Source organism: Malaclemys terrapin, chromosome 6 (genome assembly GCF_027887155.1).
Source record: "Malaclemys terrapin pileata isolate rMalTer1 chromosome 6, rMalTer1.hap1, whole genome shotgun sequence".
Classification (NCBI taxonomy): Eukaryota; Metazoa; Chordata; order Testudines; family Emydidae; genus Malaclemys; species Malaclemys terrapin.
The window spans coordinates 134,172,076-134,195,273 of record NC_071510.1 but is presented as its reverse complement, the minus strand read 5'-3'; the positions used below and the strand labels follow the sequence as shown (position 1 = coordinate 134,195,273).

At 45.2% G+C, this 23,198-nt stretch overlaps 1 protein-coding gene across 1 annotated transcript in view; it reads left to right on the top strand.

Annotated features, from left to right (window-relative positions):
* LOC128839162 (myosin-IIIb-like) overlaps positions 1–23,198 on the top strand; it is a 127,541-nt gene that overhangs the window by 78,355 nt on the left and 25,988 nt on the right. The window contains exons 19-25 of the mRNA XM_054031895.1: positions 3,381–3,466; positions 3,745–3,792; positions 14,073–14,120; positions 14,320–14,411; positions 15,099–15,230; positions 16,211–16,329; positions 21,248–21,444. Of these exons, the coding sequence (XP_053887870.1) occupies positions 3,381–3,466; positions 3,745–3,792; positions 14,073–14,120; positions 14,320–14,411; positions 15,099–15,230; positions 16,211–16,329; positions 21,248–21,444 (722 nt within the window). The remainder of the gene's footprint in view (positions 1–3,380; positions 3,467–3,744; positions 3,793–14,072; positions 14,121–14,319; positions 14,412–15,098; positions 15,231–16,210; positions 16,330–21,247; positions 21,445–23,198) is intronic.

Here is a 23,198-nt window from a genome sequence, read left to right as displayed (position 1 = left end):
TCTTCTGCAGACTAAACAATCCCAGTTTCCTCAGCCTCTCCTCATAAGTCATGTGCTCCAGCCTCCTAATCATTTTTGTTGCCCTCCGCTGGACTCTGTCCAATTTTTCCACATCAGTCTTGTAGTGTGGGGCCCAAAACCTTCCAAGTGATGCGCTGAATTCTCCATGACTTGAAGGTCCATGACCTTTAAATCAAGATTGGACATCTCTAAAAGATGTGCTATAGAAATATAGAGCTGCATGGGACCTCAAAGTTATCAAATCCAGCCGTTTGCACTGAGGCAGGACTAAGTAAATCTAGACGATCTCTGATGGGTTTGTCTAACCTGTTCTTAAAAACATCCACAGATGGGGATTCCACAACCTCCACTGGAAGCCTATTCCACTACTTAGCTAGCCTTATAGTTAGGAAGTTCTCCCTAATATCTAACCTAAATCTCCCTTGCTGAAGATTAAGAGCATTATTTCTTGTCCTACCTTCAGTGGATATGGAGAACCAGGGCCGCCCAGAGGGGGGGTCAAGTGGGGCAATTTGCCCCGGGCCCCGCAGGGGCCCTCACGAGAGTTTTTCGAGGCCCCTGGAGCAGGGTCCTTCACTTGCTCCAGGGGCCCCGGAAAACTCTTGCGGGGCCCGGGCCCCTGGAGCTTCTTCCGCTCCGGGTCTTCGGCAGCAATTCGGCGGCGGGGGGTCCTTCCACCCTGGGACCCGCCGCCGAAGTGCTAGGTCTTCGGTGGCAATTTGGCTGCGGGAACCCCCGCCGCGGAAGATCCCAGGGCCCCTGAATCCTCTGGGCGGCCCTGTGGAGAACAGTTGATCACGGTCCTCTTTATAACAGCCCTTAACATATCTGAAGACTGTTATCAGGTCCCCCCTCAGTCTTCTTTTCTCAACTAAACATGCCCAGGTTTTTTAACCTTTCCTCATAGGTCAAGTTTCCTAAATCTTTTATCATTTTTGTTGCTTCCCTCCGGACTCTCTTCAATTTGTCCACCTCTTTCCTAAAGGGTGGAGCCCAGAATTTCACACAGTACTTCAGCTGAGGCCTCCCAATGCCACGTAGAGTGGGAAGAGTTACTTCTTGTCTTACGTACAACACTGCTGTTAATATACCCTAGAATATTAACTTTTTTTGCTGCATCATATTGTTGACTCACATTCAATTTGTGAGCCACTATACCCCCCAGATCCTTTTCAGCAGTATTACCACCTAGCCAGTTATTCCCTATTTTTTAGTTGTACATTTGATTTTTTTCTTTCCTAAGTGTAGTACTTTGCACTTGTCTTTATTGAATTTCATTGTGTTTATTTCAGGCTTATTCTCTAGGTCAGGGATAGGCAACCTATGGCATGCTGATTTTCAGTGGCACTCACACTGCCCGGGTCCTGGCCACTGGTCTGGGGGGCTCTGCATTTTAATTTAATTTTAAATGAAGCTTCTTAAACATTTTAAAAACCTTATTTACTTTACATACAACAATAGTTTAGTTGTATATTATAGATTTATAGAAAGAGACCTTCTAAAAACGTTAAAATATATGATTGGCACGCAAAACCTTAAATCAGAGTGAATAAATGAAGACTCGGCACACCATTTCTGAAAGGTTGCCGACCCCTGCTCTAGGTTGTCAAAGTCAGTTTGAATTCTAATCCTGTCCTTGAAAGTGCTTGCAACCCCTCCCATCTTGGTGTCATCCACAAATTTTAGAAGCCCTATTCTCCTATTATCCAAGTAATTAATTAAAATATTGACTAGTACCAGACCCAGGACTGACCCCCCCACCCCGTCGAACCTCACTCAAGACATCCTCCCAGTTTGACTGAACTATTGATAACCACTCTGAGTATAGTCTTTCAACCACTTGTGAACCCACCTTATAGTAATTTTATCTAGACCCATTTCCCTAGGTTTTTTTTTTTTTTTAGAAGAATATCACATGGGATTATGTCAAAAGCCTTACTAAACTCAAGATATATCATGTTTACTGCTTCCCCTTCTATCCACTAGGCCAGTAACCCTACCAAAGAAGGAAATTAGGTTGGTTTGGCATGATGTGTTCTTGACAAATCCATTCTGGTTATTCCTTATAACTCCTTTTTATAACTAAGCATCGTGACAAATTGATTGTTTAATACTTTGTTCCAGTATCTTTCCGGGTATTGAAGTTAGGCTGACTGGTCTGTAATTCCTTGGGTCCTCCTTGTTTCCATTTTTAAAGATAGGCACTATGTTTGCCCTTCTCTGGACCTCAGCCATTCTCCAGGAGTTCCTGAAGATATTTGCTAATGTTCCAAGAATGCTGCTAGTTCTTAAATACTTTAGGATGAATTTCATCAGGCCTTGCCGACCTCAATACGTTTGACTTTTCTAAATATTCTTTAACCTCTTCTTTCCCTGTTTTGTCTTGCAATCCTTCCCCTTGTTGTTAATATTAGTTATGTTGAGTGTCTGGTCATGTTAATCTGTTTAGCGAAGACTGAAGCAAAATAGAGATTGAACACATCAGTCTTCTTGATGTCCTCTTTTTATTAGCTCTCCTTCCTGGCTAAGTAGAGGACCTACACTTTCCTTCATCTTTCTCTTGCTCCTAATGTATTTAAAGAACCTCTTCTTATTGCCTTTGATGTCCTTTGCTAGGTATAAGTCATTTGGTGCCTTAGCCTTTCTGATTTTGTTCTTACATGCTTACGCTATTATTTTGTTCTCCTCCTTAGCAGTTCATCCATGTTTCTGCTTTTGTAGGATTATTTTTTTATTTTCAGGTCATTCATTCAAGGGCTCCTGATGGAGCCATTTTGGTTTCTTCCTATTCTTCACATTGGGATAGTTTGCAGTTACCTTTAATATTGTCTCCTTGAGAAAATGCCAGCTCTCCTGATCTCCTATGTCTCTTAGATTTTCTTCCCATGGACCTTACCTTACCACTTTTCTGAATTTGTTGATGTCTGCTTTTTTGAAGTCTATTGTCCTTATTCAGCTGCTCTCACTTCTTCCTTTCTTTCAAATCATGAAATCTGTGATTTTGTGTTCACTTCCCCCCTCCCCCAGTTTCCTTCCACCTTCAGATTCTCAGTCAGTTCCTCCCTGTTGGTCAAAATTAAATCTAAAAAGGCTGACCCACCTGTTATTTTCTCCACTTTCTGAAACAATTTTGTCCCCAATGCATTCCAAGAACTTATTGGAAATTTTGTTTTGCTGTATGACTTTTCCAACAGATGTCTCTAGATCAACCAGAAGTTATTGGTCTGGTTACAGGAATTTCTGTTTGAACTTCTTTGACCTATGCTGTGCAGGAGGCCAGACTTAGAGGATCATAATGGTCCCTTCTGGCCGTAAAATCTGTTAATCTCTTATTGAATCTTATTGTGCTCTCACCTCAGCTCAGGTACAATGGATTGCTGGAGACCATCCAGATTCGGCGAAACGGCTTTTCCTGGAGACCCTCTTTTGAGGAATTTGCAGAAAGGTTTGTTAAAATCATGTAATGTTGTTTGAAGGTCGGAAGGGAAGTGATTCCAATAATGGGGTGAGGGAATTGCCAGTCTGATCAACAGTGAGTGAAATGACCTGATTAAAAAGTGTGAAAAGGACCTAACACAGTGGATATGGTATGTGTGGGGCAGGGGGAGGAAGTGGACGGTTACTGATTTGTGGTCATTCTTGCTGTAATGGGGACACTGGATCAGCTCAGGGCATCAGAGATTTCGCTCTCCCTTGTTGTTAAATTTGGTTTGTTTCTGGCAGATATCGAATTCTCCTAATTAAACCAGATGTCCCACTCACACAGGAAAGGTAAGAACCTTCCTCTCTGCCCCCTATAGTCATGAGTAAAGAACAACACAGGAAATTTCTGAAGAGAAAAATTTGCTAAACCAACTTGATTGCTGTTGTGAAGGAATTGCAAACTGAATAGGTGAAGGGAGAAGCGTGGGAAGGGATCTTCCGATCAAGGAACTATAAGTACCTAGACAAAGTGATTTGGAGTTTGGTAAAAGCATTTGATACAGTGATGTATGGAACCTTTCTCCCTCAAATAATTCGCATTGGCTTGGATAGAAATTCTGTCACATAGAGGAGAGACACCCGGCTGAAGAAGGAAAGTGATAATGGGGTGGTGTCCAGCTTTGGTCGGTCTCTCTTTCTCGCTCCCTCTCCTCCCCAGTTCTTTACTGATGATCTGGTTTGTGTGTGTGTGTGTGCGCTGCTTTCTTGCTTCCTACTCTCTGTACTCAGTGGTCCAGTTCCTGTGTTTGTGCGTGTATAACATTGAGTGTGTGCATCTACTCAGTGTCTGCTGTTAGTTATCTGCCATTCAGACTGTTATGTTTTGTTCAGATTTAACTGGTTCATGGTTATTACATGTTTTGTTTGACAACTTACCTGTGAGTCTTCCTTCATATATATATATTTTTTGATGTTTTGGGATTGCCATTCTGGGGTGCATCTATGCATAACATTATGCAATGAGTGTTTCTATTGTGTATTTATTTTATTTAATTTAAAATGTATTTAATTTTAACTCATGCTGCCTGTACATCCTTCTGCTGTTGAATGGCGATACTTTATTCAGAATTTCTGGCACTATGTGCAGATCATGCAACTCTCCCATGCTGCTAGGTTACCCCAGATGCAGAACTGCTTAGGCTGTTATGGCATTGGTATTTATGATGGACTCCTGGAGCCCAAGTCCCCTTTTGATGTAGCTGTGCAGCATATCAGCGAGTATTTTGACACTGGAGATTCTGTTCTGTTAAAGAGGAAAACAATTTTTTGAAGCTCATTAGCAGCCTAATGAAACCATATGTGAATTTATTTGTGGCAGTTGACCCAGGACTGTGATTTTGGGGATATTTTTGTGATTGGCATAGCCAATGACCACGTTGGTGAATGGTTACTGGTGCAAGATGCTAAACCCTAACTTTTGATGCTGTGGTTACCAAGAGCGAGGCATTTGAGGGCACAGGCTGAAAGAGGTTCTGTGTCTCAGACTGCTGCTACCTTTGTGTCTACGCTTAAACTATTAGCTGTTCATTGTGCTTCCATCACCCAGAGTCATACGACACTATATACTCCTGCTCCACAGCCTCGGCAGCGAAAATTGCCTGCTTTTCAGTTTCAAGTGTGGTAATGCAAATCACTTGGCCAATTTTTTTGCCTGCTTGGCTAGAACTGCTGAGTGCTGGGCTTGTGGAGAGAAAGGACATTTTAAGTTATTGTGCCATGGTACACTGGTTCATGACAAGAAAAGGCCTGAAGTGCATATTAGAGTCATAGACTTTAAGGTCAGAAGGGACCATTATGATCGTCTAGTCTGACCTTCGGCACAACGCAGGCCACAGAATCTCACCCACCCGCTCCTGTAATAAATCCCTAACGTATGTCTGAGTTATTTAAGTCCTCAAATCATGATTTAAAAACTTCAAGGTGCAGAGAATCCTCCAGCAAGTGACCCGTGCCCCATGCTGCAGAGAGAGGCAAAAAACTCCCAGGGCCTCTGCCAATCTGCCCTTGAGGAAAATTCCTTCCCAACCCCAAATATGGCGATCAGCTAAACCCTGAGCATGTGGGCAAGACTCACCAGCCAGCACCCAGGAAAGAATTCTCTGTAGTAACTCAGATCCCACCCCATCTAACATCCCATCACAGGCCATTGGGCATATTTACCGCTAATAGTCAAAGATCAATTAATTGCCAAAATTAGGCTATCCCATCATACCATCCGCTCTATAAACTTATCAAGCTTAGTCTTGAAGCCAGATATGTATTTTGCCCCCACTGCTCCCCTTGGAAGGCTGTTCCAGAACTTCACTCCTCTGATGGTTAGAAACCTTCATCTAATTTCAAGTCTAAACTTCCTGATAGCCAGCATGGAAGCTCTTTCACTGGACGTTTTCAAAACGAGGCTGGATAGCCAATTGTCTTGGATGGCTTAGACACAACAAATCCTGCATCTTGGCCGGGGGTTAGACTAGATGGTCCTTGCAGTCCTTTCTGACCCTGTGGTTCTATGATTCTATATTGGGAATGTGAAGCCACATGAGACCACCTTGTTGCCTTGAATACAATACAGGGACTCCAGTGTTGCCTTTAATACAATCTTCTCATGTGGAAAGGCACTGGAACTAGTCTCTCGTGCCATAGAAATTAATGGTACACTCCTGAGGTGCATGGTGGATACAGGTGCTGAAGTTAACATTCTCCCTTTTGGGTTAGTTCATAATCTAGACATTTGCCCAACTACAGTGGTTATAAAAGCCTGGAATTTGTATGCTTTGCAGACAGTGGGTGAAACTGTGTTTTCTGTGCTCTACAAAGGCATAGCCTTGACTGCAAAGTTTTATCTTGTTAAAGATGCTGCTGTGAATGATGTTCCATTATTGTCCTATGATTTGTGCTTACATTTTGGTATGGTGCATGAGCTCTCCCAGGATATCTCAGGTGTGATTATGTCAGCTAGATTAGAAGGGGATACCCAATGTATCATTCAGAGACACCATGATTTGTTTAACAATGACAGTGTTCCGTCCACGGGCTATGCATACTCTCTGCTGTTGGATTTGAACACCAAGCCCTTTGCACCCCCTGCACGAGATGTACCTCCTGCACTTGTGGACAAGATCTGAGCAGAACTGCAATGCATGAAAAATGATATCATCATTTGGGAGGTGGAAGGGCATATGGATTGGAGCTTATCCATGGTGATAGTACCAGAAGAATGGCGATATTTGACTTCACAGATTTTAGGGCTCTTAATAGATATGAGAAACGTGAGCAGTTTCAGTTGCCAGCCCTCAGAGAGGTGACATGTTGGGTCAATGGATCCCAGATTTTCTCTGTGTTGGATTACCGATCCGGTTATTGGAAAATACTTGTGTCTGGAAGTTTGCTTTCAGCATGCCATTAGGGAGGTACTGCTATCAGTGACTCCCTTTTGGTTTAGTCTCTGCTCCTTGAAGTATTTGAGAGTGGTCTTTCGGCTCTTTGGTAATATCCAGGGTGCATGGTGCTATTTGGATGACATTCTTGTCTTTGATAAGACCCTTCCTGAACATAATGCTTATCTGAACCAGGTGCTAACCCGACTCCAACAAGCTGGCATAAAGTTGAATGTGGCCAGCTGCAGTTTAGCAAAAGATGCTGTAGAGTTTCTGAGGCATTCTCTGTCAGTTGATGGTGTGAAACTGACACCTGAATGGCTACAAGCTGTTGCTTCACTACCGAAACACACAGATTGTAGCGGCTGTGTACCCTTGCCAAGCTGCTGAGAGTTCTAATCTTGGGAGGATTAAAGAGACCAAACGGATTTTTGATACAGTCTGCCAGGTCCTCTGTTAAATCCAATCTCATTCTCATTTTAATCCAAGGAAGCCCATAATGATTCAAATTGATGTATGCAATCAGGGTCTGGGCACAGTTCTGTTCCGGGGGATGGCCAGTTACATACTCATCCTGTACTCTCACCCTGACAGAAGCCAAGTATTCCCAGACTGAGCTAGAGTTCTGGCGATGGTTTTTGCTATTGTACACTTCAAAGTCTATTTACTGGGGAAACATTTTACTTTAAAAACTGATTTGCCTATTTTGGGCCTCTGTCATAAGGCTGTTGATCTGCTGAGCATGAGGCTGCCACAGTGGGTTATCAGTTGCAGCAGTATGACTGGCTTTCATTTGGTACATTTCAAACAAAGATCTAATTTACTTGCCGATACTCTTTCAAGAAATTCTGCTGGGTTGGCACCCTCGTGTGCAGAAAGGGCAAGGTATGCTTTATGCTTTTTACTGGAAAGCTGCCAGTTGACTTACGGCAGACAGCTGCTCTTCAAGATGCTGAACTGTGCGAGATGATGCATGCTCTACAAACGGGTTTTAGACCCAGTTCTTAAGAGAATTTTGTCTACATTCTACAAAATTTGTTCTGAGCTCACAGTGAAGACATGTGCTACTCAACATATCTTATGCAGAGGAGCATGGGTGATCATCCTAGCATCATTCGACAAGCAGTCCTGGGTGTGACTCACGAAGGACATTTGGGAGTTATGAAGGTGATTCTGTGTAGTTATGCTTGGTGGCTAGGGCTGAACTCAGACATTGAGCATCATATGAAGGCATATTCAGCCTGCACAGTGCATAGAACTACTGCTCTTCCAGACCCTTTGATAATGGTAGTCATAGATAGACCATGGCAGAGAATTGCAGTGGATATTACTGGCCCATCGATTGCAGTGCATGGCTACATGCTATTGAGTGTTATAGACTGTTACTCACATTACTTCTTTGCAGTCATGATTTCAGAGAAGCTCATTTCTTGTTTAACTGCTTTATTTGTGATGTTTGCCCTACCAGAGAGCCGTCTTTCAGAAAATGTGACCATTTTCTTTCAGAAAATGGTGGGTTCCCCCGGAGTGCCACCTGGAACTGGGGTACCACTGAGCCTCCCTGACCCACTGGCCTGGACTCCCTTTACACTGTATTGCTGTGACCAGCCTGCCAAGCCCTCTCCCAGGCTCCAGCACACATACTGGTAGGGACACACCCAGCTGCAGAACATACAAATGCTGTGATCAGCTCTGCGTGGGAAGGCTACAGCTAAGGAACAGCCCAGCTACTCAAGTGCACATCCCCCTCTGGAGTGTAAGCCCAAAATTATACCATCTTGTGTACACTGTACGCTCATGAAATTTGCCTCCTCCCTCAGTGTGGAGAAGGATATGCAACAGCCTTCTGCCCAAGTTACGACTCCCACACACTGGTTTTAGACAAAGCAAAAATAAGTTTATTAACTACAAAAGATAGATTTTAAGTGATTATAAGGAATAGCAAACAGATCAAAGCAGATTACCTAGTAAATAAACAAAGCCGCAAACTGAGCGTAACATACTAGATAGGTAGGATATGAATTAGCAAATTCTCACACTCCATGATTCAGGCAGGCTGCAGAGATTCTTAAGGAGCCAGCCGCACTTGCTTATAGCTTAAAAACCCCAGGTGTTTCTTTGACAGGCTAAAACTCCCCTTTAGCCTGGGTCCAACACTTCCCCCAAGTTCAGTCCTTGTTCCTCAGGGTTTTTCAGGAGTCGTCTTTGGGCGGGGAGTCAGTGAAGAGTCCCAATGATGTCACTCACCTGCCTTAAATAGCTTTTGCATATGGCAGGAACCCTTTGTCTCCAAGCTTTATTCCCATGCCAGTCAGTGGAAAAACACTGGTATTCCAAGATGGAGTCCAGTACCAGGTGACTTGGTCACATGACCCTGTAGGGTGCTAGCAGACATGAGTCAGAGGCTGTTTACAGCATCCTCAGGAAGGCTCCTGGGTGGGAGATAAGCTTTTCCTAAGGCCTATTGTTCTGCCTAATGGTTCATTAACTTGAGTAGGCCCTTCCCAGCCAGCCATGTAGACTGATTACATTCTGCCTTGTGGGTGTTCCCCATGTGTAAACACATTTGTAATAGATACATAGACAATATTCCTAACTTCAGATACAAAAATGATACATGTATACAAATAGGATAATCTTATTCAGTAAATCATAACCTTTCCAATGATATCTCATATGATCTATCTTGCATAAAATATATTATGATTATGTCATAATCATAACATATTATTACTGTGAAGAATATGGGGTGCAGTGTCACAGGGACATGTTTTGTATCAAGAGAGTTTTGAAGGCTTTCGGATAAGTATTGGTCCAGTACATTATAAATCTGCTGCGTACCATGCCCAAGGAAATGGGATAGTGGAAAAACTGCAGGGAACTGTGAAGAAGCTTGTAGCTTGCATACTGGAGGAACATTGAGATACACCCTTCCCTATTGCATTGAGTCAGGATTTATATGATATTCAGAGTACACACCATGGAAGTACTGGAGAAACCCCATTCTATCAGTTCTTCAGCTGACCTATGAGGACTCAACGGGTAGTGATCAATGGCTCCATGTCTAGTTGGCAGCCGGTATCAAGCGGAGTGTCCCAAGGGTCGGTCCTGGGGCTGGTTTTGTTCAGTATCTTCATTAATGATCTGGAGGATGGTGTGGACTGCGCCCTCAGCAAGTATGCAGGTGACACTAAACTGGGAGGAGTGGTAGATACGCTGGAGGGTAGGGATAGGATACAGAGGGACCTAGACAAATTAGAGGATTGGGCCAAAAGAAATCTGGTGAGGTTCAACAAGGACGAGTGCAGAGTCCTGCACTTAGGATGGAAGAATCCCATTCACTGCTACAGACTAGGGACCGAATGGCTAGGCAGCAGTTCTGCAGAAAAGGACCTAGGGGTCACAGTGGACGAGAAGCTGGATATGAGTCAACAGTGTGCTCTTGTTGCCAAGAAGGCTAATGGCATTTTGGGCTGTATAAGTAGGGGCATTGCCAGCAGATCGAGGGATGTGATAATTCCCCTCTATTCGGCACTGGTGAGGCCTCAACTGGAGTAGTGTGTCCAGTCTTGGGCTTCACACTACAAGAAGGATGTGGAAAAATTGGAAAGAGTACAGCGGAGGGCAACAAAAATGATTAGGGGTCTGGAGCACATGACTTATGAGGAGAGGCTGAGGGGACTGGGATTGTTTAGTTTGCAGAAGAGCAGAATGAGGGGGGATTTGATAGCTGCTTTCAACTACCTGAAAGGGGGTTCCAAAGAGGACGGATCTAGACTGTTCTCAGTGGTAGCAGATGACTGAACAAGGAGTAATGGTCTCAAGTTGCAATGGGGGAGGTTTAGGTGTGTGTGTGTGTGTGGTTATTTAGGGTCTGCTGCTACTTATCTCCCTTTCAGACTGTCATGTTTTGTTCAGACTGTTGCTGACTTAACCGTTCATGTTTATTACATTTTGACTGACAACTTGCTTACGTATCATGCTTTGCGTTTGTTTTGGTTTTTTGGTGCCATTCTGGGGTGCTATTGAATCTCATATTTGGGAAAAGGAGTATGCTTTTATTGATTATAATGTTTATATTAAGTGCCCCAAAGTGTCTTGGATATCTCCCAGGTTTAGAGAGAAAATGCAGTCCCTGCCCTAAGAGCTTAAAGTCAAAACAGGCAAAACACACCAAGGATGTCGGAAGACGAAGTGGCACCCATCAGAGTCTCTTGATGGGATGGCATCCCATAATTTTTTTGATGTAAACCAACCCTTTCTGCCCACTCTATCCTAGCTGTCCTAGTGCCTGACCCTGCCTGCTGCCCCATGTGAAACAGCCCTTCTCCCACCCTGCCTGCTCCACCACATAAAACAATGGCTCATTGCAAAGGTGTGAAACACCCAGCTAGTCGGAGCCCTCTTATTCAGTTTGGGACAAGGGGAAACCAGGAAATGAAGTCTGGGAACAAGTGGCTCCTCCACCCCTTGTGAAATCTGTTAATGAAACATTCAGATAATGCTAAATTAAGAGGAATTAGGGTTACCATCCGTCCGGGTTTCCCCGGACATGTCCGGCTTTTTTAGCTTTAAATGGGCGTCCGGGGGGGATTTCTAATAAGGTAGAAATGTCCGGGATTTCCCCCTTCCCCTCATGCAGAGTGCGGCGTGGTTGATTGGACGGCTGTGCCTGATTGAAAGCCGCTCGCAGCCACTGGGGCCTCTAGCAGCCAGAGTCCCTCCCCCTCCCCTGCTCCCTCCTCCCCTGCAGAGCAGCGCCTTATTTGTTTGGCTGCATGTGGAGCCCGCAGCTCTCCCTCGGCCTGGTTGGGGGGGTGGGGGGGACAGGCAAGGGACAGGGAACGGGGGGGTTAGATTGGTCGGGGGTTCTGGGGGGGGGCTGTCAGGAGAAGGGGGTGTAGAGAGCGGTTGGGGCAGGCAGGGGACAGGGAGCAGGGAGACTTAGATAGGGGGTCAGGTCCTGGGGGGAGTTAGGGTGGGGGGGACAGGTAGGGGGTAGGGGGATTCTGAGGGGGGCGGGAAAAGGGAGGGGGCAGGGCTGGGGCGGGGCTAGGGCGGCACCCCGTGTCCTCTTTTTTGATTGTTGAAATATGGTAACCCTAGAGGAATTGCAAACTCAAGTGAGGATAGAGATGATACAAAGGCTCTAGAGGGGGAGATGGGCAGGTAATGCAGCATGTTTCCACCTAGAAACATGCACATTACTGCATGTGAGAGAGAAGTAACCTAAAAGATAGATGTTTACACAGCAGGCACTGGCTGAGAGAGACTGAGGAGAGGTAAAAAGCAACAGAGGGTCCTGTGGCACCTTTAAGACTAACAGAAGTATTGGGAGCATAAGCTTTCGTGGGTAAGAACCTCACTTCTTCAGATGCAAGTCAGATGAGGAGAGGTACATATTCATTAATGATCTGGAAAAGGGGGTGAACAGTGAAGTGGCAAAGTTTGCAGCTGATACAAAATTACTCAAAGTAGCTAAGTCCAAAGCTGACTGCAATGAGTTAGAGAAATCGCATAAAAGTTGGTGACTGGACAACAAAATGGCAGATGAAATTCAACATTGATAAGTGCAAAGTAATCTACATTGGAAAAAATAATCCCAACTATACTTACACAATGATGGATTTAAAATTAGCTGTGACCACTGAAGAAAGAGATCTTGGAGGCACTGTGGATAGTTCTCAGAAAACTTCTGCACTGTGTGTAGCAGCAGGGGTCAAAACGCTTAACAGTATGTTAGGAACTATTAGGAAAGGGACAGAAAATGTCCTCATGCCTCTACATAAATCCATGACGTGCCCACACCTGTCTTACTGTGTCCAGTTCTGGTTGCCCCATCTCGAAAAGGTTCAGAGAAGGGCAACAAAGATGATCAAGGGTATGGAGCAGCTTCCATACAAGGATCTAAAATATTAGATTGTTCAGCGTAGAAAAGAGACGACTAAGGGGAGATACAATAGACGTCTATAAAGTCATGAATGAGTGGAAAAAATGACTAGAGAAAGGTTATTTACCCTTTAACACAATACAAAAAACAGGGGTCACCAATTAAATTAATAGGGGGCAGGTTTAATACAAAAAAGAGGAAGTCCTTTTTCACACAGTGCACAGCTAACCTGTGGAACTCATTGTCATGGAATATTGTGATGACCAAAAGTATAACTGGGTTAAAAAAAGAACTGGATAAGTTCATGGGGGTTAGATCCATGAAATGCTATATTAGACAAGATGATTAGGGATGCAGCCCCATGCTCAGAGCGACCTCTGACTACTAGAAGCTGGGAGTGGAATGCAGGGGTGGATCACTCCATAAATGACTTGTTCTGTACACTCCCCATGAAGCTTTGGTATGGGCCAAATACTGGGCAAGCTGGACCATGGTCTAAACCAGTATGGAACCAGCTCTTACGCCTCGGACGTAAGTTTGCCCTGCAAAATGGCAGCAAGGAGCATTTATGTGACTTTAGTGGCAGCATTTGCAGAGCGGGAAGGGAAGAGCTCTTCTCTATGCCATATCTGGAGTAATCCATTCAGATACAAATGTATGAAGAGTGTAAATGCCACAGAGGGAGAGATTATTTAAGGGTGCTCAAGGAATGTAACTAGGTGTAGTTAGATGAAACTAAGGGCTTGTAAACACCAATGCTTACTTCAGTATAACTTAAGTTGCTCAAGGGTGTGGAAACCCACCCCCCTGAATGATGTAAGTTATATTGATCAATGGCATAGAGTGTCTGCACCAGCACGCTACAACAGTGCAGTGCATCGGCACAGCTGCACCGCCCTAACGATTTTAGTGTAGACTAGCCTTTTGATCGTATAATGTGTAGTTGTTGTGCTCTACCTGGATTCATGTTCTGCACTTATCCACTGGGATTTGAGAACTTCTCAGAACTAGGAAATTCAACAAGGAAAAAACTTCTGACAGTGAGATCTTTATCTGTGGGAATCTCCCCCAGGAGGAAGGGCCAGGAGCCTAGTCACTGGAGGAATCACCCTCCTGAGGCAAGGGCTGGGTACGCGTTTGCTAATAAGCCCCACCATAACCCCTGCACCAGCTGTGATTCTGTGAGATCTACCATTTGAGAGCCAGCTTTCACAAGGGGTGCAATGTAGTACAAAGGGTTGCCTGTCTCTGGCTACACTAAGTAGAAGGGGACTTTTGACTAATTTTTTTTTCTCCTCCTTTCTTAGCTGCTTGGAGATTTTGCAGAGTACAGAGCTGAAAGGCTGGAGATGTGGGTAGGTGTGGGCTGCTGCACATGGGTCTGGACTGAGCATGATGGGTCTGAGCTGTATTGTGCGCGTGTGTGGAGTGGGAACTAGCTCTCTGCAATAACTGCCACCTTTATATACCAGGGGCCTGTTCTAGTGATGGGATGGGGTCTGAAATGAGTCCTATATCTTACTATTGCCTTGGCATTCTCTCCCATCCCCACAGGAAGTCCCGCCTCTTTTTTAAGTACTGGCACCAGGAGCTGCTGGCAAAGAGCATGGACCGCTTGGAAAAGGCAGCAATAATCATCCAGAAGAGTGAGTATCGGGGCAGGAGGGTCTCCTCCAACCCAGAGAGCATATCAGGGCAAGGAGCACAGGCAGAAGTCCTTCCCCAACTCCTCTCTCATCCCAGAAGATTCCTTGATAGCATTCCAGGGCATTGGAGACAGAAAAACCTGATCAGGCTCCATCTCTATGGCAGCTCAAACCCTTTGTGTTCGTGGTGTGAACAACAAACGCTCAACTCCTTCTCATAGTCTTCAACAAGCAGGAAAGCAGTCTAAGTGTGGACAGGAAGGGGCATATGTGGGAGAGCAGAGCAGGTGCAAGCTTGCTGGTCTTGCTGTAAAGTGGATGTCCAGGGAAGTGGTTAATGAGCTTCTTATAATGATGGGATGAATTGTAAGAAGTCATGGGAAGCTGGAGAGAAGCGCAAGCAGAAGGGGAGACCAGAAAATGTCATTATCCTCTCAGGGAAGGACAGTAGGTATGATCCAGGTGACCACTGCCCTACTAGCCTGGCTGCTGTCCCTGGCAGAACAATGGGATCATGAGCAATAGGTGCGCTGGTGAGAGACATGGTAGAGCCTTCTCTCTGCACAATCTCTCTGGTATGACTCTGTATTGGACACACAGGTATTACAGGATGCTGCTCTTGCCCGGCCCTTGTTCCTTGCTGTTCCAGTGGAGTCTCTGCTCTAACTGTAGCTTCTCTCTGAGCAGCTTACAAGAGATTCTGCTGTAGGAAGATTTACCAGGAGCTGGTGGTTGAGCTCAGAGCCCGAGAGAAGCACCTGCAGGAGGAAGCAGAGAGAGAGAGCAACAGGCAACTGGAACTGGAGTCCCAGGCCCAGAGTAAGTCACTGACACCACCTCCTTCCATCAATATCTCCATGCCCCAGATCCCTGGATGCTCACTTAGGCTATGGGGATACGCAACTTCAGCTACGTGAATAGCGTAGCTGAAGTTGCGTATTTTAGGTCAACTTACCTGGCTGTGAGGACGGCGGTGAGTCGACCGCTGCCACACCGCCGTCGACTCCGCTTCCACCTCTTGCCGCGGTGGATTTCCGGAGTCGACGGCAGAACGATCAGGAATCGATTTTATCGCGTCTTCACTAGACGCGATAAGTCGATCCCCAATAGATCGATTGCTACCCGCCGATCCGGCGGGTAGTGAAGACGTGCCCTTAGTGGCTGTGTCCACTGGGTCTGACTGCCTACTGGGTCTGACTGCCTTATTCCCTAGTTGTAGCTGAGCCCTCAGGCCACACTCTCTTCTATGCCACACCTGAGCGGTGGGTAGTTAGAGGGGCGATACACCTGCCTCTGTGAAACTCTCCTCCAGCATTTGCCTCAGGACAGGCCCCATCTCCACTTGGAAATGGAGGCGCTTTCCCATAGAGGCTGGGAACTGAGCTGTGAAATCCCACGTGCCTTGGGCTGGGATGGGAAAGGCACCCTGGCCTCACCCAGCCTCTTCTGCTAATGCAGCAGGAGATGGCTTCATGCCATCTCCCACTCAGAGTTGGATTTTTTTCCTTAGAGCATGGAGCAGGAGGTGGCAGCAGAGCAGGGACCCCACCCCTTCTCACTCCTTTCCATGCTCCATAGCAAGGCTCAGGTGGGATGGGGAAGTTCCAAACTCCATGGATTGATGTTCCTGGGAGTCCCTTGTCTTGCAGCTGCCATGCTGCCTGCTGGAGAGGCAGAACCTTCCCGTGGTACCCTTGGGTGTGATGGTATTGTACCCACATGCTCCATTCCTGGGTGGGACGAATCATTCCCTGGGGGTTCCTAATGCCATTTATTCCCTCCTCTCACTGCATGAATAGTTGCCTCGCCAGTCCCTGTGCCACGGAGGAGACGTCCTCAGCCCCTCCCACGTTCTCAGCCTGGAGCTGATTCTCTGACACAGCCACCAGTACCACGCCCTCGCAGCAAACTCACAGAGGTAATAATGTTGGCTTTGCCTAGGGTCAGATACCCAGGGACATCCCAACATGTGATCTTGAGGGAGCCCTCCCATCTGCACATCCCGTACATGTGATCCAGGGAGAACCACGCTCCTCATCCATGTAACCAGGAATAAAGAGGAGTTCATGCCCAATATTGTGAGTTTAAATAAACCAATCCTGGTAAAACCTTGGGCAGGGCTTGGTCTTGGGAGAACTGAAAGTGGAAGTTGGATGAAGTTCCTGTCTGGTCTCCCCTAGGGCACAGACTTGAGTGAGGTCGTCCGTGATATCTTGAAAGGAGCTTACTGTAAGTGTCCCCCAGCTCTTGCTCCTGCCTCCACTGTTGATTTTCGATAAGTCTTGGAGCGCTGGGGAAGTTCCAGGAGACTGGAAGGGAGTTAGTGTTGTTCCAGTTTGTAAAAAGGGTAAATGGGATGACACGAGTAATCATAGGCCCGTCAGTCTGACATCGATCTTGGATAAGATAATTGTTGTGAGAGGCTACCAGTGTGGTGCTTCTGCTTTCTCCTGTTGATATCACTCAGCTGCGTGCGTGTGTTCCCTCTGTGTGCTGCCCCAGCTCTGCGCAGATAGCTGACACAGCAGACCCGACGAGAACCCCCAATGACCACAGAGTCTAGTAAGGTACAAAGGCACCTCGGCCAGGTTTATTGCGATCTCGGACACAATTGCAGTTCCCCGTAGATTACTTAGTCTACCGGGCATACTACTAATAGATGCCTCTTGGCAAGGACCCGGCTCAGTGGCGGGACTTTCCACTGCCCCCGTGGCCAGACAAAGACACCACCCCAGGGACACATTCTTATACACGAGTACAAACAAGTTACACATCACTCCTGACATATTGAGGTGCAACCCCTCTACGTAGCAAGGTACAACCCCTCTATGCAGTAAGGTGCCGCCTCGCACCTTGTACCTGTTGGTTCGATCAAAACAACTCTATCCATCATTTCACCCTTTTGCCCCTGTCATTGGGATGGGTCGGTCTGTTCCCTGTTATCTGTGGAATGTTCCAGTGTGGTATGTCTTGGTACCATGTTTATACTATAACTATACTAAATGAATATGTATTTCTGCAACATCAGCCCTTTCCTTGCCAACTTCTGTGAGCAGGGCCTGCCTTTTGCTCACAGCTTAACTTTGCTTTCTATGCTAGCAAAGCCTTGACCATTACTTTAGTTTGGTTCAGGCCTCATACTGGGCCTTCATTAGGCCTTTACTATGTTGCCTTCACTTACTACAATAATGAAGCAACTGAGACAGAATCATAGACTATCAGGGTTGGAAGGGACCTCAGGAGGTCATCTAGTCCAACCCCCTGCTCAAAGCAGGACCAATCCCAAACTAAATCGTCCCAGCCAGGGATTTGTCAAGCCTGACCTTAAAAAGCTCTAAGGAAGGTGTCAGGGTTCCCTCCCCACTCTAAACGTAGGGTACAGATGTGGGGACCTGCATGAAAGACCCCCTTAGCTTATTTCTACCAGCTTAGGTTAAAACTTCCCCAAGACACAAATTCTTCCTTGTCCTTGGACGGTATCACTGCCACCACCAAGTGAGTTAGACAAAGATTCAGGAAAAGGACCACTTGGAGTTCCTGTTTTCCCAAAATATCCCCCCAAGCCCCTTCACCCCCTTTCCTGGGGAGGCTTGAGAATAATATACCAACCAAATAGGTAAACAAGGTTAGCACAGACCAGACCCTTGGGTTTTTAGGAAACTAAAAACCAATCTGGCTCTTAAAAGCAGAACTTTATTATAAAGAAAAAAGTAAAAGAAGCACCTCTGTAAAATCAGGATGGAAGGTAATTTTACAGGGTAATAAGATGTAAAACACAGAGGATTCCCCTCTAAGCAAAACTTCAAAGTTACAGAAAACAGGAATAAACCTCCCTCTTAGCACAGGGAAAATTCACAAGCTAAAACAAAAGATAAGCTAACACATTTCCTTGCTATTACTTACAATTTTTGTAATCTTGGATGCTTATTTCAGGTAGGGTTTTAGGAGATGGTTTTTCCTGCCCTGGTCCCTCTCTGTCCCAGAGAGAACAACAAAAGAGAGCACAAAACAAAACCTCCCCCCACAGATTTGAAAATATCTTCTTCCCTTATTGGTCCTTTTGGTCAGGTGCCAACCAGGTTATTTGAGTTTCTTAACTCCTTACAGGGAAAGGAGGGATTTTATGCTACCCTTAGCTGTATGTTTATGACAGAAGGAGATTCCTCCACCTCCCTAGGTGTAACCCATTCCAGTGCTTCACCACCCTCCTAGTGAAAAAGTTTTTCCTAATAGCCAACCTAAACCTCCCCCACTGCAACTTGAGACCATTGCTCCTTGTTCTGTCATCTGCCACCACTGAGAACAGTCTAGATCCATCCTCTTTGGAACCCCCTTTCAGGTAGTTGAAAGCAGCTATCAAATCCCCCCTCATTCTTCTCTTCTGCAGACTAAACAATCCCAGTTCCCTCAGCCTCTCCTCGTAAGTCGTGTGCTCCAGACCCCTAATCATTTTTGTTGCCCTCCGCTGGACTCTTTCCAGTATTTCCACATCCTTCTTGTAGTGTGGGGCCCAAAACTGGACACAGTATTCCAGATGAGGCCTCACCAATGTCGAATAGAGGGGAACGATCACGTCCCTCAATCTGCTGGCAATGCTCCTACTTATACAGCCCAAAATGCCGTTAGCCTTCTTGGCAACAAGGGCACACTGTTGACTCATATTCAGCTTCTCGTCCACTGTAACCCCTAGGTCCTTTTCTGCGGAACTGCTTCCTAGCCATTCGGTCCCTAGTCTGTAGCAGTGCATGGGATTCTTCCATCCTAAGTGCAGGACTCTGCACTTGTCCTTGTTGAACTTCATCAGATTTCTTTTGGCCCAATCCTCTAATTTGTCTAGGTCCCTCTGTATCCTATCCCTACTCTCCAGCATATCTACCACTCCTCCCAGTTTAGTGTCACTTGCAAACATGCTGAGGGTGCAGTCCATGCCATCCTCCAGATCATTAATGAAGATATTGAACAAAACCGGCCCCAGAACCGACCCTTGGGGCACTCCGCTTGATACCGGCTGCCAACTAGACATGGAGCCATTGATCACTACCCGTTGAGCCTGACGATCTAGCCAGCTTTCTATCCACCTTATAGTCTATTCATCCATCCCATACTTCTTTAACTTGCTGGCGTATCAAAAGCTTTGCTAAAATCAAGGAATAACACGTCCACTGCTTTCCGCTCATCCACAGAGCCAGTTATTGCATCATAGAAGGCAATTAGGTTAGTCTGGCATGACTTGCCCTTGGTGAATCCATGCTGACTGTTCCTGATCACTTTCCTCTCCTCTAAGTGCTTTAAAATTGATTCCTTGAGGACCTGCTCTATGATTTTTCCAGGGACTGAGGTGAGGTTGACTGGCCTGTAGTTCCCCAGATCTTTTCCTTCCCTTTTTTAAAGATGGACACTACATTAGCCTTTTTCCAGTCATCCGGGACCTCCTGCGATCGCCATGAGTTTTCAAAGATAATGGCCAATGGCTCTGCAATCACATCCGCCAACTCCTTTAGCACCCTCGGATGCAGTGCCCCAGGACTCGATTAATAAATAATTAAAGGAGGGTAATGCAATTAATGCAAATCAACATGGGTTTATGGAAAATAGATCCTGTCAAACTAACTTGGTATCTTCTTAGATGAGATTATAAGTTTATTTGATAAAGGTACTAGTATTGATGTAATACATGTAAATTTCTGCAGTGTGTTTGACTTGATATTTCACAACATTTTGATTTAAAAAACTAGGAGGATATAAAATTAACATGGCACACATTAAATAGGTTAAAAACTGGCTAACTCAAAATGTAATGGTAAACGGAGAATCATCATCAAGTGGGTGTGTTCCCAGTGGAGTCCCACAGGGATCAGTCCTTGGCTCTCCGCTATTTAACATTTTTATCATTGACCTGGAAGACAACATAAAATCATCACTGATAAAGTTTGGAGATGACCCAAAAATTGGAGGAGTGGTAAATAATGAGGACAGGTCACTGATTCAAATTGTTCTGGATCGCTTGGTAAGCTGGATGCAAGCAAACAATATGCGTTTTAATACAACTAAATGTAAATGTGTACATCTAGGAACAAATAATGTAGGCCATACTTACAGAATGGCAAGCAGGACTCTGAAAAAGATTTGGAGTTTGTGGTGGATAATCAGTTGAACATGAGCTCCCAGTGCAATACTATGGCTAAATGGGCTGATGCAATGCTTGGATACATAAACAGGGGAATCTCAAGTAGGAGTAGAGAGGTTTATTTATCTTTCTATTTGGCACTTGTGCGACTGCTGCTGGGATCCTGTGTCCAGTTCTGGGTGCTCACCATTCAAGAAGGAGATTGATAAATTAGAGAAGGTTCAGAGAAGAACCATGAGAATAGAAAACTCGCCTTATAGTGATAGACTCAAGGAGGTCAATCTACTTAGCTTAACACAGAGGTGAAGGGTTGACTTGATTAGCCTAGAAGTATCTACACGGGAAACAAATATTTAATAATGGGCTCTTCAGTCTAGCAAACTGATCCAATGGCTGGAAGTTGAAGCTAGACCTTCGGCACGTGGCCCATCAGGGTAATCCGCTGGTGGGCCGCGAGACATTTTGTTTACGTTGACCGTCCGCAGGCATGGCCCCTGTAACTCCCAGCAGCTGCGGTTCACTGTTCCCGGCCGATGGCAGCTGTGGGAAGTGGCGGCCACAAGTTATGCTCTATGGATTATTTTGGGAGAGATATGTGGCCTGTGTTATACAGGAGCTCAGACTAGATGATCACAGTAGTCCCTTCTGGTCTAGGAATCTATCACTCTCACACCCACCTTCCTTTTTTCTCTCTCTTTCCTGTTTTCAGTCGACTCCCTTTGATAATTTTTTGCGCTCCAGGCCTTGCCCTGTGCTGGGGACAGAGGGCCAGACAGGAGAAGAGGAAGAAATGAGGCAAATCAAGAGAGGAGCAACTCTCCGCTGGTTCAGAGAGACACAGGCCTGGAAGGTTAGGCAGGATGATGGGGCCTTTCCTGGCTGGCTGCATGGGATGATCAGCAGGAGGTGAGAACCCTAGGGGCTTGCAGCATACCAAGGGGGCTGCGCTGTGCAGGCAGAGGCTCGCATGTCCTTAGGGAGAGTGTGTATGAGAGTGGGGGTTGGAGTCCCTGGAGATAGCATGGACTGGTTTCTTGGGGAGCTAGGAATAGGACACATGGCCTTTCCACTCTAGAGTACTGATTCCCATCCAGACCCGTCAGGGGGATTGGCTGATATATGGAGTTGGGAGTGGGGTACAGGGCCTTTTATTTCTAGGTCACTAGTTCCAATCCAGGGTGGCAGCAACTGAAGGTTTTTATCTGATTTTTATCCCAAAGATTGATGGAATGGTAAATGTTGATGAGGACAGTACAGCCATGTAGATTTGTACTGCTTGGTAAACTGGGCCCATTTAGAATAAAAGTGTTCTAATTAGGGCTGTCAATTAATTGTAATTAACTCATGCAATTAACTCGAAAAAATTAATCGTGATTGAAAAAATTAATCGTGATTAATCGCACTGTTCAACAATAGAATACTAATTGAAATGTATTAAATATTTTTGGATGATTTTCTACATGTTCAAATATATCGATTTCAATTACAGCACAGAATACAAAATGTCCAGTGCTCACTTTATATTATTTTTATTACAAATATTTGCACTGTAAATATGATAAACAAAAGAAATAGTATTTTTCAATTCATCTCATACAAGTACTGTAGAGCAATCTCTTTATCATGAAAGTGCAACTTTCAAATGTAGTTTTTTTGTTTTGTTACATAACTACACTCAAAAACGAAACAATGTAAAACTTTAGAGCCTACAAGTCCACCCAGTCCTACTTCTTGTTCAGCCAAACGCTAAAAAGTTTACATTTATGGGAGATAATGCTGCCCACTTCTTAATTACAGTGTCATCTGAAAATGAGAACAGGCGTTTGCGTGGCACTGTTGTAGCTGGCATCACAAGATATTTACGTGCCAGATGCGCTAAAGATTCATATGCCTTTTCATGCTTCAGCCATCATTCCAGAGGACATGTGTCCACGCTGATGACGCTCATTAAAAAAATAATGCGTTAATTAAATTTGTGACTGAACTCCTTGGGAGAGAACTGTATGTCTACTGCTCTGTTTTACCTGCATTCTGCCATATAATTCATGTTATAGCAGAGACGGATGATGACCCCGCACATGTTCATTTTAAGAACACTTTCATTGCAAATTTGACAAAATGCAAAGAAGATACAAATGTGAAATTTCTAAAGATAGTTACAGTCCTCGACCCAAGATTTAAGAATCTGAAGTGCCTTCCAAAATCTGAGAGGGACGAAGTGTGGAATATGCTTTCAGAAGTCTTAAAAGAGCAACATTCTGATGCGGAAACTACAGAACCCAAACCACCAAAAAAGAAAATCAGCCTTCTGCTGGTGGCATCTGACCCAGATGATGAAAATGAACATGCGTCGATCCACACTGCTCTGGATCATTATTGAACAGAACCCGTCATCAGCATGGACACATGCCCTATAGAATGATGGTTGAAGCATCAATGGACATATGAATCTTTAGTGCACCCGGCATGTAAATATCTTGTGATGCCAGCTACAACGGTGCTATGCGAACGCCTTTTCTCACTTTTAGGTGACATTGAAAACAAGAAGCAGGCAGCATTATCTCCTGCAAATGTAAACAATCATGTTTGTCTGAGTGATTGGCTGAACAAGAAGTGAGACTGATTGGACTTGTAGGCTCTAAAGTTTTACATTGTTTTAT